Here is a 15,909-nt window from a genome sequence, read left to right on the forward strand (position 1 = left end):
AAATGATAAAAAGCCAGGGACTACCTCCATCTGGAACTTAAATAACATTTTTGGGATAACCACTGACCAGATCCTTTAAGGTAAGTGGAGTAAACCACCTGACATTAGTACCATTTCTATTGGCCTATCACTATGGCAGGCTTTTGTACCAGTCAATAGGAAGGCGCAGGAAAGGGGGGGGGGGGGGGGTGAGCCCATATGTTGAAGTTATATATTTAATTATAATAAATTCCTCAAACCTTTACATACATATAAAGAAATTTACTAGTAGGTCATAGATGAAAAGTAAAAATTATTTACATCAGTTTCAACCCTACCCCCAAATATACAGTCTACTCATAAATCTCTTTGAAATGGCCTCCGAGTCAGTTGATACAAAGAAGAAATGAGGCACGAGATAAGATACAGCGCAATCCCATATAACGAACATAAAGTATAATACAGTATCACTAACAAAATATAGTACAAAATTTGCAATGTAAACACTTATAGTCAACCAGGCAATGAAAGGAGATCCAGCATCCTATTTTCTCATTTATGTTTTATGGGATCAGCCCTAAGTCAACCTACCACCACATTGAGTCAACTGTATTTACTCAATAAAACAGAACGGCTGGCAGATGAATACATGTACGGGAGCCGTTTTACTTGCCAACATTTCTGTCCATTAAGCCCTGAAAGCTACATGGCTCCTCCACACAACACAGCCAGGTAGACAACACCACTTTCAGCTAAAGAAAAATGTGGTGTCCTCCAAGTCCCCAGTCTGGATGGTGAAAGAGCAGCAGAAGACAGATAAGGTTACCTCAATCTGGTCTCCCCACCTATCAGCCTATTCTCCACACATTTACATTCAACACAACCGATTAACTCTTGGCCCTGGCCCTCCCTCTTCTTCCAGTCTGCGATCTGCTATGTTAGGGATCACAAGAGTCTATTTTCAGATACTTATATTGCTTTCATTAAAAAAATTGTGTGATTTAATGACGTTGTAATAAGTTGTGCCTTCATACTCTTCTTCCTGCCTAGTTGTATTGCACACCAGCAATTCCTACAGCAAGCCATAGACCTAGAAAGCCAGTATCTCCAAAAGCTTTCATGGAGGAGAGAGATGAAATTAAATGTAGGCAGTCCCAATGCCATGGAACACAAAATTGGGCAAGCTTATCCAACCAGCCCCGAAAGTCGCGTCCCTGGGCAATTCTACTGCTACTTCTATGGACACTCCCTATGCGGCCCAATGGATCAAGTCTGACCGCAAAACATAACACTCTCAATAAGCCTAGCTGAGTCAATCTAAACGGTCCTTGAGAGGAGACTCTAGAAAGCACTCTTTATAGCCTAATTGTCCCCTTGACAAAAACTAACTTCAATTTCACAGTAACAACCACTATCTGGGTGCATGAACACTTTGTTTTTTGGGGAATGTAGGCAGTCCCAGTGCCATGGAACACAAAATTGGGCAAGCTTCTCCAACCAGCCCCAAAAGTCGTGTCTATGGGCACTTCTACTTCTACGGGCACTCCCTAAGTGGCCCAATAGATCAAGTCTGACCGCAAAACATCACACACTCTCGATAAGCCTAGCTGAGTCAACCTGAATGGTTCTCTTTAGCGGAGACTCTAGGACATTCTTTCTCAACCTTTTCAACACAGAGGAACCCTTGAAATAGTTCTCCGGTCTCGAGGAACCCCTGCTAAAAATTAGAATTCTACAACTCATGATACATTAGTGTGATGGTCAGTGAGAAGAATGGTCCTTAAACGTGTGGTCATTGGGAAGATTTACCTCCTTACAGATAGCTAAAAAGATCAATGGTGTGAGTGGGAACTTATCTAAGAGGCAGACATTTCCCAATGCTGAAGGAACCCCTAGCAACCTCTGGAGGAACCCTAGGGTTCCACAGAACCCTGGTTGAGAATCACTGCTCTAGGAAGTACTTTTGATATCCTAATTGTCCCCTTAACAAAAACTAACTACAATTTCACAGAATCAACCACTATCTGGGTGCATGAACACTTTGTTTTTTGGGGTCCTCGTGGTTTTACTAGCCACAGAGACAAAAAAAAGAAAAAAATATATGTGCGGTTCCTTTTCCATCATACATCATGGCACTTGGATTCCAATGGACCCCCCTCCAATGTGCATGAGAGAAGCTTGCCCCCTTTAACCACTAGATGGCGCTGCACATATAACAATATATATATAATCCACAGCACCAATGGGAGACAACCATTACCAGACATGACGGGGATGTCAAATTAATACAATTGCCTTCTTATCTCTACAGGAGCGTCAGAGAGTCTTGTGCAACAACAATAACGTAATCTATATTCACATCTTGGATTATCTTTCTAGATACAAAAAAAGGTTCACTATATTATTTTTGCACATATTTCTGTAAAATCTTGAAAATTAATATTGCACTTTTGGCTGAGTTTAGAGTTCTTTTAGTGGCAATTGGAATCTCACATTTTTTCCCCCCTCCTATAGCCTTATACTGTTGTATATTATAATTTTTATGAAAAAAAAAATGTTTACATAGTTAATAAGGTTGAAAAAAAGAACACAGGTCTATCCAGTTGATCCTATTGGAAAAGCTGCTCAGTTCCCTCCCATTTAAGTGCTCTGTACTGGCATAGGTGAGTAATGGCCACACCCCTCAGCACAAGCCTCCTTAAATGAACTTGTAGTGTGGAGGAAGAAATGGGGGCGTGTCTGACTAGAGAGGGGTGTGTCTGTCCAAGCCTGTTGGATTACAAAGTGCTGTGGGCAGCTCTGGCTCCTATTGGACTGCACAGACATATTCAGACATCTTGCACAACTAACGTAACAGGAAAACGCATGTTGGAATGTGAAAATGGAGTTTGCTAGAACAAAGGATGTCTGAGTGCATATCTATTCCTGTGACTTCAATGGGTCTTTTTGAAGGAATTCCGGCAATGTTGTCGAAGACCTACAGTGTGTGACCACTAGAGGGCACATTTAAACATCTGTATATATAATAAAAAATAATAAAAACAAATACAGAAAGATATGAAGGGAACTGTAAAAGTGACATTACAAATCACCACCATGAAAACACAACAATAATCTAATGATATATGGATCTCCTAAAATATATATATTTTTCAAATATTGTTTCCTACTATGGAAGTTATCCAATAGAAAAACAGGAGAAATAAGTATGATTAATTTACTATTTTCTTGCAACAATATTGCAATGTTCTATCTATGACATGACATCATGATCCATATTGTGTCTGTGCCCACCCCTATACTACATCTTATTGACTGCACTGACCACCTGTTGAAATTATTGACCTGGCAACAGGGTTATCTTTAAGGGGATTTTTTTTCTTTAACCCCTTTAAGACAGCGTTCCTTCCTCCCTCATCAACATGCCAATGAAATTTGTAGATATTTAAAAAGAAGGCAAAAAAGTTCCGAGAGTGTAGGTTCTTTCCAGCTTAAGCAGCGCTCAAAAAACAAAAACTCATAAAATTTAAAATGAAAATTAAGTGAAAAAAAAAATGTATGAGCAAAAAATAACTATTTCAAATTATAAAAATTGTGACAGTCCTGATGTTGGGTATTAAATTTTTTTTATAATTTTTATCATTTTAAATAATATTAAATAAATAATTTGAAAATAGTTCTTTTTTGCTCATACTTTTTTTAACTTAATTAAAATTTTTATTTTTATGAGTTTTTGTTTTTTGAGCGCTGCTTAAAGAGGAGGGCCACCTTAAAAAAATACATATATTAAAAGTCAGCAGCTACAAATACTGCAGCTGCTGACTTTTAATAAATGGGCACTTACCTGTCCAGGGTGCCCCCTGCAATCGCTCATCTCTTGGCTGCCCACGCCAACATCCTCTGTCAGGGAATCAGGAAGTGAAGCGTTGCGGCTTCACTGCCCAGTTCCCTACTGCGCATGGGCAAGTGCACTGCGCGTCTTCATTGGTCCCCGTTGTGTTCTGGGAACTGCGTGTTTCCCAGAACACAACAGGGGGGGGGGGGGGGGAGGCATCTGTGGCTAGCTATTCTCGTAAGTGGGTGCAGATACCTGGATTATACAGGTATCTGCACCCCCCCTCCCCCTGAAAGGTGCCAATTGTGGTACCGGAGGGGGGAGGCATTCCGATGAGCGGAAGTTCCACTTTAGGGTGGAACTCCGCTTTAACCTGGAAAAAACCTACTCTCTTGGAACTGTTTTGCCTTCTTTTTTAAATGTTATATTTTTATATAGCAGCGCCTTGGTCCTATATATTCTATTATTTTGAATGCTGGATAAGTGACCCTGTTTATTTTTACCATTTGTGAAATTTGTAGATAAAAACCTGTTTTTATTGCATACCTTATTTTAGACCCAGTGATGCCATCACTGGGTCTCTATCCTTCTCTATGCAATGCGGGCACGTTATGACTTGTGGGGAAGGGGCCTGGCAGGGTGACGCTTCTTAGGAGAAGTTATAAAAATATAAAAAATTTCTTGATTGGTGGGTGTTAATCTGGAGGAGTGAAAAGCCCTAAGCAGGTTGCATTTGCATGCAGACTGCCCTAGGTAATACCCACATGTGAAGCTGAGCCTCAGGATCATAAATTATTTTTTTGATATTTGCAGAAAATATACTTGGCCTGAAAAAAATGGAAACTAATGCAGCCACCATTTCTAAGGATGGGTAAGCTGCAAAATAATACAATTTTGAAATTGGTGCTCAACATATACATATATATATATATATATATTTTTTTTTTTTGTTCTCTTTGTTTTTGCTTCTTGTTTTGTGGTGAGGATTGGTCACTTTAAATGATTTACACCTTAGCCTACAATAAAATGCTTTGACTACACCCCGTCATGGTTCATGGAGTTTGTTTGGCATCACACTTTTTTTTCTTTAGAGATATAACAGGAAAAACACTTCTGAACAGAAAAAGTCTTGCTGGTAAAATATACATTTAGTAGTTATTAAAAACACAGAAAGAAAGAAGTAAAAACATTAATGGAATTGCAAGGAAGCCCAATAAACAAAGTCCAATCCAATTGAGAAAATTGACAAAGCTGGGGGTAAGTTGCGTAGAGATCAAAATACAAAAAAAAAAAAAAATGTACCGTCAAAGTCTGTTTTTTTTTGTACAAAATAAATACCTCTCTACAAACTTTAAATTGCCACCCATACGTTTCATAGTAACTTAATTTTTATTTTTTTTCCTTTTACGTGTCCTCAAGTTTGATTTGACAACTCAAGCTGAATTGTTGGTCCCATCGATAGTTGAGGTTTAGGTTCACATTAGCAGCGCTCGCTGCCTATATGGCCGATAAAGTAGAGTGACTACTCCATGAAACTTGTGTTCCTTCCTGCAGTCGTACGTGGAGTCACTCCGCTTCCACCTTGGCGAGGTTGGCTCTTACTCGAGCCTGATCCACTGAGTCCAGTAAGTTTTTGGCATCCACTGCCAACGCATGGGAAGCCGTCAACATCTGCTTCTTACATTCTTCGCTTAGCGATGTCACGGCGTTCTGCTGAGTCAGGCGCATCTTGCTGATCAGATCCGCTAAGTCCTTACTAAGCAACTTCTGTGTTCCTTCGATCTGGGATAAAAAATAAAATGAAAGATGTTTAGGAAACATAAAAAAAAAAAATTACAGTTTGTTGGTAAAGAAAAAAAGAAAGAAAAAAAGAAACCATATTATAACAATATTTTTGATGATGTTGTATTTCTGGAAACTTATTCAAAGTTAAAGTTTTATGAATATAAATTATAAAAATTCAACATTTTTTTTTTAATTATTATTATTATTCATTAACTTATTTTATTTTCATGTTCATTTGCATCATTGCTTGAAAATTATATTAAAACGGGGGCACTCATGTGCAGTGTGTGAGATGGACTCACGGTAATCCAGCTCCTCACCCATTGGACACATTGGGCCTTCTGCAGCTATCCTGCCTTCTCCTTACACTGCAGCCATCTTCTGCTCCCTTATCCTCCCCCGCACCGATGGGATGAAGAACCGACACGGCACTCTCCTCCAGCACCAAGCCATGCGACCCGGAAGATGAGGCCTCTCCACCCACAGACTCACCAGAAGCCCTGCCCTCGAGCCTCAAGCTCCTCCAGGCCTTGCTGACAGGTGAGGCAGATCTGAAGCTGAGAGCACTATGACTGCACCATCCACTGCCACCACAGAATCCACCATTGAGGGATGCTGAGCTACTGGGGCACTTCAAAACAATGTTGCAGGCAGAGTTATCAACTGCTACTACCAAACTCGCAACCCACCTCATGAAAGAGATCCGTGAATTGGGGAATCACACAAACGACCTAGAAGACAAGATGGACGCTGCTATCATGGTCAGAAAATCACAAACAAGATCTGTCTGACCTCAAGAAGGAGTTGGCATCCGCCTTGTTGCGGCTTGACGACTTTGAAAACCGCTCTCGTCGTGGGAACCTGCATCTGAGTGGTATCCCTGAGACCATCGTTGATCTCGCCTCCACTGCGACAGTCCTGTTTCAAGAACTGGTGCCTGCCATACCCAAAGACAGCCTTGAATTTGCCCCCATTCATTGCATCTTGGGGCCTGAAGAGACAAGACGGGCCCCCTAGAGACATTATCATTAAGTTCACCTATTATCACATGAAGGAGACCCTGCTGATGGTGGCTAGAAATAAATCAGAGCTATGTTACCAGGGGCACCGATTGTTATGAGCTCTTTTCAGATCTCTCACAGATCACTCTACAGAAAACGTGCCAATTAAAACCATTCACCTCCATTCTGAATTGCCATATCAAGTACCTGGGACTTCCCCTTGCGACTAATCTGCGACTTCCAAGGCAAGAGTCATTCATTTCTATCAGCAACACTGAGGAGGCCCAGCCAACATTTAAAGCCTTACATCTCCTTCTGGAGGCTCCGGTTTGGGTCCAGCCTGCAGCACTTGGGATCCCAGCGGGCCTCTAGCCAGCTTAGCCAGAGGTCCCGGGCCGCAAGAGCTCTCGCTGTTGCACACCTTCGTGATCAAGCCCTCCACGCTCACCTCCAGACTGACCACTTTGAAGGACCTTCGTGAGTTTGGCTGTGTGCCTATTATTACCATTACTGTTACCCTGTTGCGAACGTTCGTGTTCTGAGCTCCGGAAAGACCCTTTAAAGGTACCTGTTCAACGGGGCCCCCTGATGGCCGCCATTTTCTTCCTCAGAAGACTGTCTCTACTTATGTATTGCAAGCGGTTGACTTACACCGGTGATCTCATCCTGCATTTCATGGGTATTGACACCTTACCCTCAAGGAACTCATATCTTCAGACTGTACCTGTGATACAGGGGCTTCCTGATCCTTATTGGGATTTAAGGATTTTGCTATGCACTGCAGACCTCCCCATGGGGTTTTGCTGCCACCTGTTGATCTTTACTCTTTGACCTGGGTTCCCCCCCCCAATCATTAAGCCTAAGCTCTGCCTTTTTGCTTCACAATGGTTAGCCCTAAAGTCTACTGCGGGCAATGCAATGAGACTGACCCCTCCCCCCCCCCCCAACTCTCCTATATTGCTACTACTCAGAGTTCATTTACTGTTCTGTTTGTTTCTTCCCTCAGATTTTTAGGGGGGCTTTTTATACCCATGATGCATACCCCCTTCTCTATCCTAAATCCTTAGGCCCCTCCCGCCCCTGGCCCCTCCCCTTAGCTTTTTATCTCCACCCCTCCCATGCACGCTGGGTTCCAAAATTTATAGTCTGCAATTTTCTTTTGCCTTATTTTTCTCTCCATGGGAGCTACTGTTGCACTAACATTTGCAGCCATGTGTCTGGTGGTGGAGCTACCCCCCTGGACATCCTCTATTGTTGGGATGCATTCCACCTATTTGGTGTTTTTTTGTCTACAGCTACTATTTGTCTTACTTTCTTTCCTTTCTCTCTTTCTCTTTTCTTTTTTTCTCTTTTCTTCCCTCGCCCCCTTGCTTCTCTTCTCCCAGGGTCCTGGGCCTCACCTGAACATGAGCCATTTATTGACAGGGACTTTGGTCGTCCTTTCTTTTGCTGATGAGCGTTTTCACTTTTTCCCGCCATGGCTACTCCCCTTTTAAAAATTCATTCACAAAACATCCATGGCTTCAATTTGCTTCTTAAGCGATCTAAGGTATTCCACCACCTTAAATCTCAAGTGAATATTGTATATTTGCAGGAGGCCAGGTTTGCTCAGTCCTCCTACCCTCAGTTTCTCTTCCCGCATTACCCATTGTTCTATACTGCCTTGGCAACTAAATAACAGAGATGTTTTGATCTCATTCAAATGCAATCTTCCTTTCACTTGTGCACTGGAGATTACAGATCCTACTGGTCGGTACTTACTTCTACAGGGCACTTTATGGGACCAAGACATTACCATTGTTTTCTATTACACACCTAATAAATTCCAACACAGGTTTTTCTCACACCTCTGTAGGGTGGTCTCCCAACACCAGAAGGGCTTACTCCTACTCATGGGCCATTCTAACATTGCCCTCAATTCAGCCATAGACAGACAATATGTACAAGGGGCTTCTCCCTCTCATGACCTGTCGAATGAGGCTCAAGTGTGCACAGTTCTCCAAATACTTGGTTTGATAGGCGTCTGGAGGGAGCTCCATCCCCATGACCAATTTTGTAGGATTGATCATGTTTTTATGTAAGTACATCGTCTTCCACTAGTTCGCAGGATCTCTACCCCTTTCTCACCATGGTCTGACCATGACCCCTTGGTCTTTCTTGTTTCCCTTTTGGGCCTCACCAAACACCCCTTACATTGGCGGATTAATGAATCACCTTTGACTAGTCAAGCCACCTGTCAGCATATCCAGTTTTCAAACCAAATATACTTTGCTGACAACGTAAGCTCGGTTACTTCGCCTGTGTCCCTGTGGGAGGCCCATAAGCCTACAGTTCATGGTCACATTATCCAGCTCGCTCCCCACGTAAACGGGACAGGAAACTTTGCATCACTGAACTTCATTCTCTCTTGGCGGCAGTGGATGCACTTTGGAAGGCACACCCCACTGCAGCACATAGGAGGGCTCGCGATACAATGACGATGGATTTATATCTCCTTTGTGCCTCTCGAGCTGAAAAGGCTTTGCAGTGGACCAAACACAAGTAACTATACATACGCTGATAAACCTGGGCCCATGTTGGCCAAAAAACTGAACCGGAACTCTGTGGGAAAACAGCATAGACCAGTTCGGGTTCGGACGCTGATGGGGGGTCTTACCTCCAATCCTCTACAGATTTTATCTGGCTTCTCTGAGTTTCTTTCCTCACTCTATGCCAAGCCAGGCCTATTTCCTCTACATCAAGCTAAACAGTTCTTTCGTGAACTGAACCTTCCTAAGCTTCCAGGAGGGGCTCACAATGCCCTTAATGCCAACTTCCCAGAGCCTGAAGTTCTCAGAGCAATTCAATCTTTAAAGCCCTTCAAAGCTCCAGGCCTGGACGGGTTTTCAGGCTTACATTACAAAACATTTTCTACCCTGTTGGCTCCCTACCTAGCCAACTACTTTAACTATCTGAAACACGGATCGATGCCCTCATCTGATGCCCTTATGGTCCATATATCGATGATCCCCAAGACATCGGAAGATGCAAGTGAACCTCAGGCCTTCTAAACGAGCATCTGATGATCTTAGGGACATTTTTGAGCATATGCATCAATGAATATATGTGCCAACTGATACACAGGGATCACATGGATTTTGTCCCAGGAAGACAGGCCAGTAACAAGGTCCATAAAGTTGTCCACCTCATCCATATACATCATCGGAAAATCCCTGGCTTCCTTCTTTCCTTGGACATCTACAAGGCTTCTGACACCTTGTCTTGGGAATACCTACAATTTGTACTCTCCTGTTGGGGCTTTGGTGAAGCCACGCTGACCTGGATAGCTTTATATTCTACTCCTACAGCTTTGGTCAAATATGACGGGTATTTTTCTGTGCCTTTCTTTGTCTACAGGGGTAAGAGACAAGGCTCTCCTCTATCCCCAGCCTTTTTTCTCTTGGCAGTAGAACCCCTGGTGCTCGCACTTTGGGCAGATCCAAATGCGACTGGAGTTCCGTATGCAGGCCATAACTTTAAATTGAGCCTCTTGGTAGATGATGCCCTCCTGACCTTGACCAATTCCTTAACGACTCTTCCCAATCTGCTACGCCTGTTGGCGCATTTCTCAGCTATATCGGGCCTTTGTATCAATCTGGAAAAATCTGTAGCTTTAAACATCTCTCTGGATACCGACTTTCCTTTTCACTGGGTGTCCTCGTCCATTGACTACCTTGGAGTCTGATTGACCCCTACTTATTCCTCTCTGTTTGCTGCCAATTATTATCCCTTACTAATTATCACTGACAGCTCTCAAGCAGTCATGGCAGTTCTCACACCTGTCTTGGATAGGCCATATCAACTCTCTTTATACATAGATTACAGGGGGGCCTGGGGGTTTCCCATATCTTCAAATATTATCTGACCTCCCAAACCTCCCAACTGACTCTGCTCCACGCCTCCTCCGATGTTCCATTGTGGGTGTTCTTGGGGTTTTCTAATTGTGCCCCTCTTTCTATACAGGCATTTATGGCTTCCGCAGAAACCAGGTCCTTGGGCCTTGAGCCCATTAATGCAGCATAATCTGAAGCTATGGGACTCAGTGAGGTACTCGAGCTCCCTTATGTCCCCCTTTCTGCACTTGTTACCTATTACCAACAAACATATTTCCTCCCAGGCTGGAGCAGCTTCAGGCATTCGTTTGGTGGATCTCGCATGGTTTTACCCATGTACACCATTTTTTGACTACCCGGTCTCCTCTGGCCTGGAGTGCTTTTTGTAAATTCTAAAATGCTCCCCAGTCAAGAGTTTTTTGTTTTCTTCAGCTCCAACACTGGATAGCTTCTCTCCGACGTGCTTCCTCTTATACGTTTCAGAAAAACACTTTTGAGCATATCTGCCAGCACTCTCCAGGTTCTTTGGGTTTTATTCCTACTCTTTATGCGTCTTTGAATGGTCGATGATCATCTCTAACTTCACTTTCCTATGTGGTTCAGTGGGAGCGAGATCTGGGTATGGAGATTGAACCGGCAGATTGGCGCAAGGCCTAGTCTTCAATTGCTAAATGTTTATTTTAATACTGCCACTTTAGAGGCAGCATATAAAGTGTTATTATGGTGGTATTGGGTTCCAGCCCGTATTGCCCATGCTAATCTGACTTATAGTGATTGCTGCTTCTGGGGGTGTGGCCATCATGAGGATGCTCTACATATCTGGTGGCCATGTCCTCGACTGGTGGGCTGCTGGTCCTGAGTGTTTGGTCTGCTGTGTTCCTTGTTCCATTTAAATACTCAGAAGGAGGCCAAATTTGCTTTGAAGCACTGCCCCATTCTGGGCCTATTCACTCATCAGCAAAGATTGACATATTACTTGTTCAAAGCAGCCAAGAGGATGATTGCCCAGGCCTGGAAAAAAAGTGACAGTCCCATTCCAGGGAGTGAGGGACCGTCTTACCATCATGATGCTAAATGAACAAATGTCTACTATTCTCCACAACACACTCGCCAAGTTTCTCAAGGTCTGGGAACCATGGTTGGCGTATGCCTTCCCTGATCTCCCCCTGACAAGTGTGGGTCGGCTCTAGCTGATGTCTCGGGTGACCCCGGGTCCCTACCCTTCTTCTTTCTTTTCTATTTTACTTTTGCCACTCTCCCCTGTCTTGCTCCTCTGCTCTGGTTTTCTCCTTTTGATGGATTTTCCAGACTTCTTTGGATGCCTATCGATGTCAGGACTGCCCACTAAGGAGGTGTTGACATAAAGGTCCTGACCACCTTGGCAGTAATGGGTTTTCCCCCCAAAATGCATATATGTTTTGTTTAAGTTGGATATACCCATTTGAGAAGGAGGCCCTTCCCCTTTGCTTATGCTGTGTATGTACATTTATGTTGCCAGTCGCAGCTCTTGCGCGGGCAGACAAGGCACGTTTGTATTGTTATGTATTTTTGATATACCTACAATAAAAATGATCGAATTAACGAAGAAAATAATATTAAAACAATAAAAATAATAATTATGTTTGTTTGTATAATTATTTTAAAAGATAAAATAAACAAATAAATAATAACCATAATAATTATTGAAATAATAATAACAACAACAATCATAATAGCAATATTAGGAGCAATAGCAATTGTAATAATAATAATAATAAAACATATATTATTAATCTTGAAATAAAAACAATTACAATATTAACAACCACATTATTATTATTATTATTATTATTATTATTATTAATAATAATAATAATAATAATAATAATAATACTATTATTTGTATTGTTATTATTTATCTTTTATTTTACTACATTATTATTGTTATAGTTATTATTCTTTTTTTTATTTTTAAATGATGAAACAAATGAACATAATAAATAATATTAATAATAATAATAATAATCTTGTATTTATTTTTTTATTTTTAAATTATAGAAATTAATATAATACTACTACTACATATTATTATTATAACAACACCAACACTATTATTTTTATTGTTATTATTTATCTTTTATTTATTTTTATTATTACATAATCATACAAATGAACATTATTATAATCATCATTATTGTTATAATTATTATTCATCTTTTATTTTATTTTTAAAGGATAACACAAATGAACATGATAATAAATCATAAAATAATAATAATAATAAAAATAATAATAATAATCTTGTATTTAATTTTTAAATAATTATTGGAATGAACCTAATACTACTATTTCTTATAATAATAATAATAATAATCTTTGCTTATATTTTTATATTTTTAAATAATGATAGAAATGAACATAATACAATACATTATAATAATGTTATTGTTATTATTTATTTTTAATTGTATAACATAATCATGTAAATTCATCATCATCATCATTTTTATAATTGTTATTCATTTTTAAATTGTATTTTTAGATGACACAAATTAACATGATAATAATTCATAATAATTATACTTTTGTATTTTTTTTAAATAATTCTAGAAATGAACATAATACTACTACTTCTTATAATAATAATTATAATAATATTAAATAATAATAATAATAATAATCTTTGTTTTTATTTTATCTTTTAGAACAGATAAAATACATAATAATAACTATTATTGTTGTTATTAATAATAATAAAAATACCAATAAGATGTATTATTATTATTATTATTAACCCCCATATCTTCTTCTTTGCAGTAGAGGTAATAAAATGTTTGATTTTTAGGTTATCTAAGCAAAAAACCTGTCAGTTTTTTTTATCAGTGTCCTATTTGAGTCTTTTACCTTTACTTCCCATCCTGTAAACTGGGGGAAATCCCCTGTTGGACAGTTATCACTGGAACATTTGTCAAAAGAAACTGTTTTGGCTTTACATACACTCTAACCTTCATAATAAATGACCCTCAGTGAAAAAAACTTGTAAATAACATGCATCTAATGCCGCGTACACACGACCAGACTTTTCGACAGGCTAGGTCCGACGGTCTTCCCGATGGACTTTCGGCGGGGGTCCGACGGACTTTCTGAACAAACGGACTTGGCCACACAGGACCAGACTAAGTCAGTTCGAAAGTCCGTTCATTTTGAACGTGATGACTTTAGATGGGACTAATAGATTTGAAACATGTTTTATTTCTAGGTTTCTAGAGTCCACATACGAATTGTCTGACGGATTGTTGTCTGCCGGACCAAGTCTGCCGTAAAGTCCAATAGTGTGTACGTGGCATAAAAGTTCTATTTTCATGATCTCTTTAGAAAAATATTGTACCTCTGTGCGTGATGACTGCGGTAGAGATGGAAGAATCTCATCCACGCTGCCTATGAGCTTTCGGAGCACAAGCCCCACATTCTGGAAAGAGGACATAAAATGAGACATCTAATTCCAAAAATACAGGCATACCTATAAAACATCATAAAACATTTTGGTTTTGGTGTGGAGAGAGATAGAACAGGGCTTTATTCAGTGCTGCTAATGAGTTAGTGTGCTATATATACACCGTATATATATATATATATATATATATATATATATATATATATATATATATATATAGTCCTACTATATATATACTAGTCTGATTCTATTGTCAGTGTAGAATATCTAGTGATAGTTCAGTTTGAGAGTAGTGTGACCATTCATTTTTACTTTAGTGTCCATTTAGTGTGAATCTAGTGATGGTGCAGTGTGAGTGTAGTGTGTCAGTTTATTTGGTCAGGGCAGGTTTCCTGCAGTATATTTGAGTGCGTTATTGCCTGTTTCCTGCAGTATATTTTAGTGTGTTACTGCACGTATACTGCAGTATATTTCATTGCGTTAGTGCATGTTTAACGCAGTGTACTTCAGTGCATTAGTGCACGTTTAAAGCAGTATATTTCAGTTTGTTAGTGCATGTTTAACGCAGTATATTATATTTCAGTGTGTTTAACGCAGTATATTTCGGTGTGTTAGTGCACATTTAAGGCTGTATCTCTGTATATTTCAGTGCGTTACTGCAAGTTTAATGCAGTATATTTCAGCGCATTATTGCAGTTTAATGCAGTATATTTCAATGTGTTACTGCACGTTTACCACAGTATATTTTAGTGCGATAGTGCAGGTTTAACACAGTATAGTTCAATGTGTTACTGCACATTTACCAGAATATATATCAGTACATTACTGCACATTTAACGCAGTATATTTCAGTGCATTACTGTACGTTTAATGCAGTATACTTCAGTGTGTTACTGCACGTTTACAGCAGTGTATCTCAGTTTGTTACTGCACGTTTAAGGCAGTATATTTCACTGCGTTAGTGCACGTTTAATGCAGTATATTTTAGTGCGTTACTGCACGTTTAATGCAGTATATTTCAGTGCGTTACTGCACGTTTAACACCATATATTTCAGTGTGTTACTGCATGTTTAACTCTGTGTACTTCTGTACATTAGTGCACATTTAACACAGTATATTTCAGTGCGTTAATACACATTTAACACAGTATATTTCATTACGTTACTACACTTTTAACGCAGTATATTTCAGTGCATTACTACGCGTTTAACGCAGTATATTTCAGTGCTTTAGTGCATGTTTAACTCTGTGTACTTCTGTACATTAGTGCACATTTAACACAGTATATTTCAGTGCGTTAATACACATTTAACGCAGTATATTTCATTAGGTTACTACACGTTTAACGCAGTATATTTCATTAGGTTACTACACGTTTAACGCAGTATATTTCAGTGCATTACTACGCGTTTAACGCAGTATATTTCAGTGCTTTAGTGCATGTTTAACACAGTATATTTCATTGCAGTACTAAACGTTTTATGCACTATATTTCAGTTTCTTAGTGCACTTTACTGCCGAATTAATGCAGTACATTTCAGTGCGTTAGTGCACGTTTAATGCAGTATATTTCAGTACGTTGGTGCACGTTTACCGCAGTATACTGCAGTGTGTTAGTGCACATTCAACGCAGTATATTTCAGTGCATTGGTGCACATTTACCACAGTATATTGCAGTGCATCAGTGCAGTTTTACTGCAGTATATTGTAGTGTGTCAGTGGAGTGAGTACTCAAGTTAAAGTGTGTCCACAGACAAAGGTGGACATGGACTGTCCTCAGGCAGGGCATCATTTCCTCTGTTTAGAAATGTTGCCCGTGCTATCCAGCCACAGCATACAGAGGAGGTAGTGGACTGGCTTACTAGACCATCAGCATCCTCCTCATCCTCTATCACCCAAGCTGAGACTATTGCACAGTTCACTGCAGCTGCCAGAGTGGCTTATCCTACCTCCTTATCCACAACTACTCTGCCATAGCCCCAGCATCAGGCATGGAGGCGTCA

At 40.0% G+C, this 15,909-nt stretch overlaps 1 protein-coding gene across 4 annotated transcripts in view; it reads right to left on the minus strand.

The window, feature by feature from the left end:
* Positions 1-246: 246 nt before the first annotated feature.
* PTK2B (protein tyrosine kinase 2 beta) overlaps positions 247-15,909 on the minus strand; it is a 236,739-nt gene continuing 221,076 nt past the window's right edge. For all 4 annotated transcript variants that reach the window (XM_077489230.1, XM_077489227.1, XM_077489229.1 and 1 more), the window contains 2 exons: positions 13,840-13,920; positions 247-5,596 (listed from right to left, as the gene is read on the minus strand). In XM_077489230.1, the coding sequence (XP_077345356.1) occupies positions 5,381-5,596; positions 13,840-13,920 (297 nt within the window). In that variant the 3' untranslated portion in view covers positions 247-5,380. The remainder of the gene's footprint in view (positions 5,597-13,839; positions 13,921-15,909) is intronic.

This window comes from Lithobates pipiens, unplaced genomic scaffold (assembly GCF_037356315.1).
Source record: "Lithobates pipiens isolate NorthernLeopardFrog02 unplaced genomic scaffold, aLitPip1_a1.2 Scaffold_18, whole genome shotgun sequence".
NCBI lineage: Eukaryota > Metazoa > Chordata > Amphibia > Anura > Ranidae > Lithobates > Lithobates pipiens.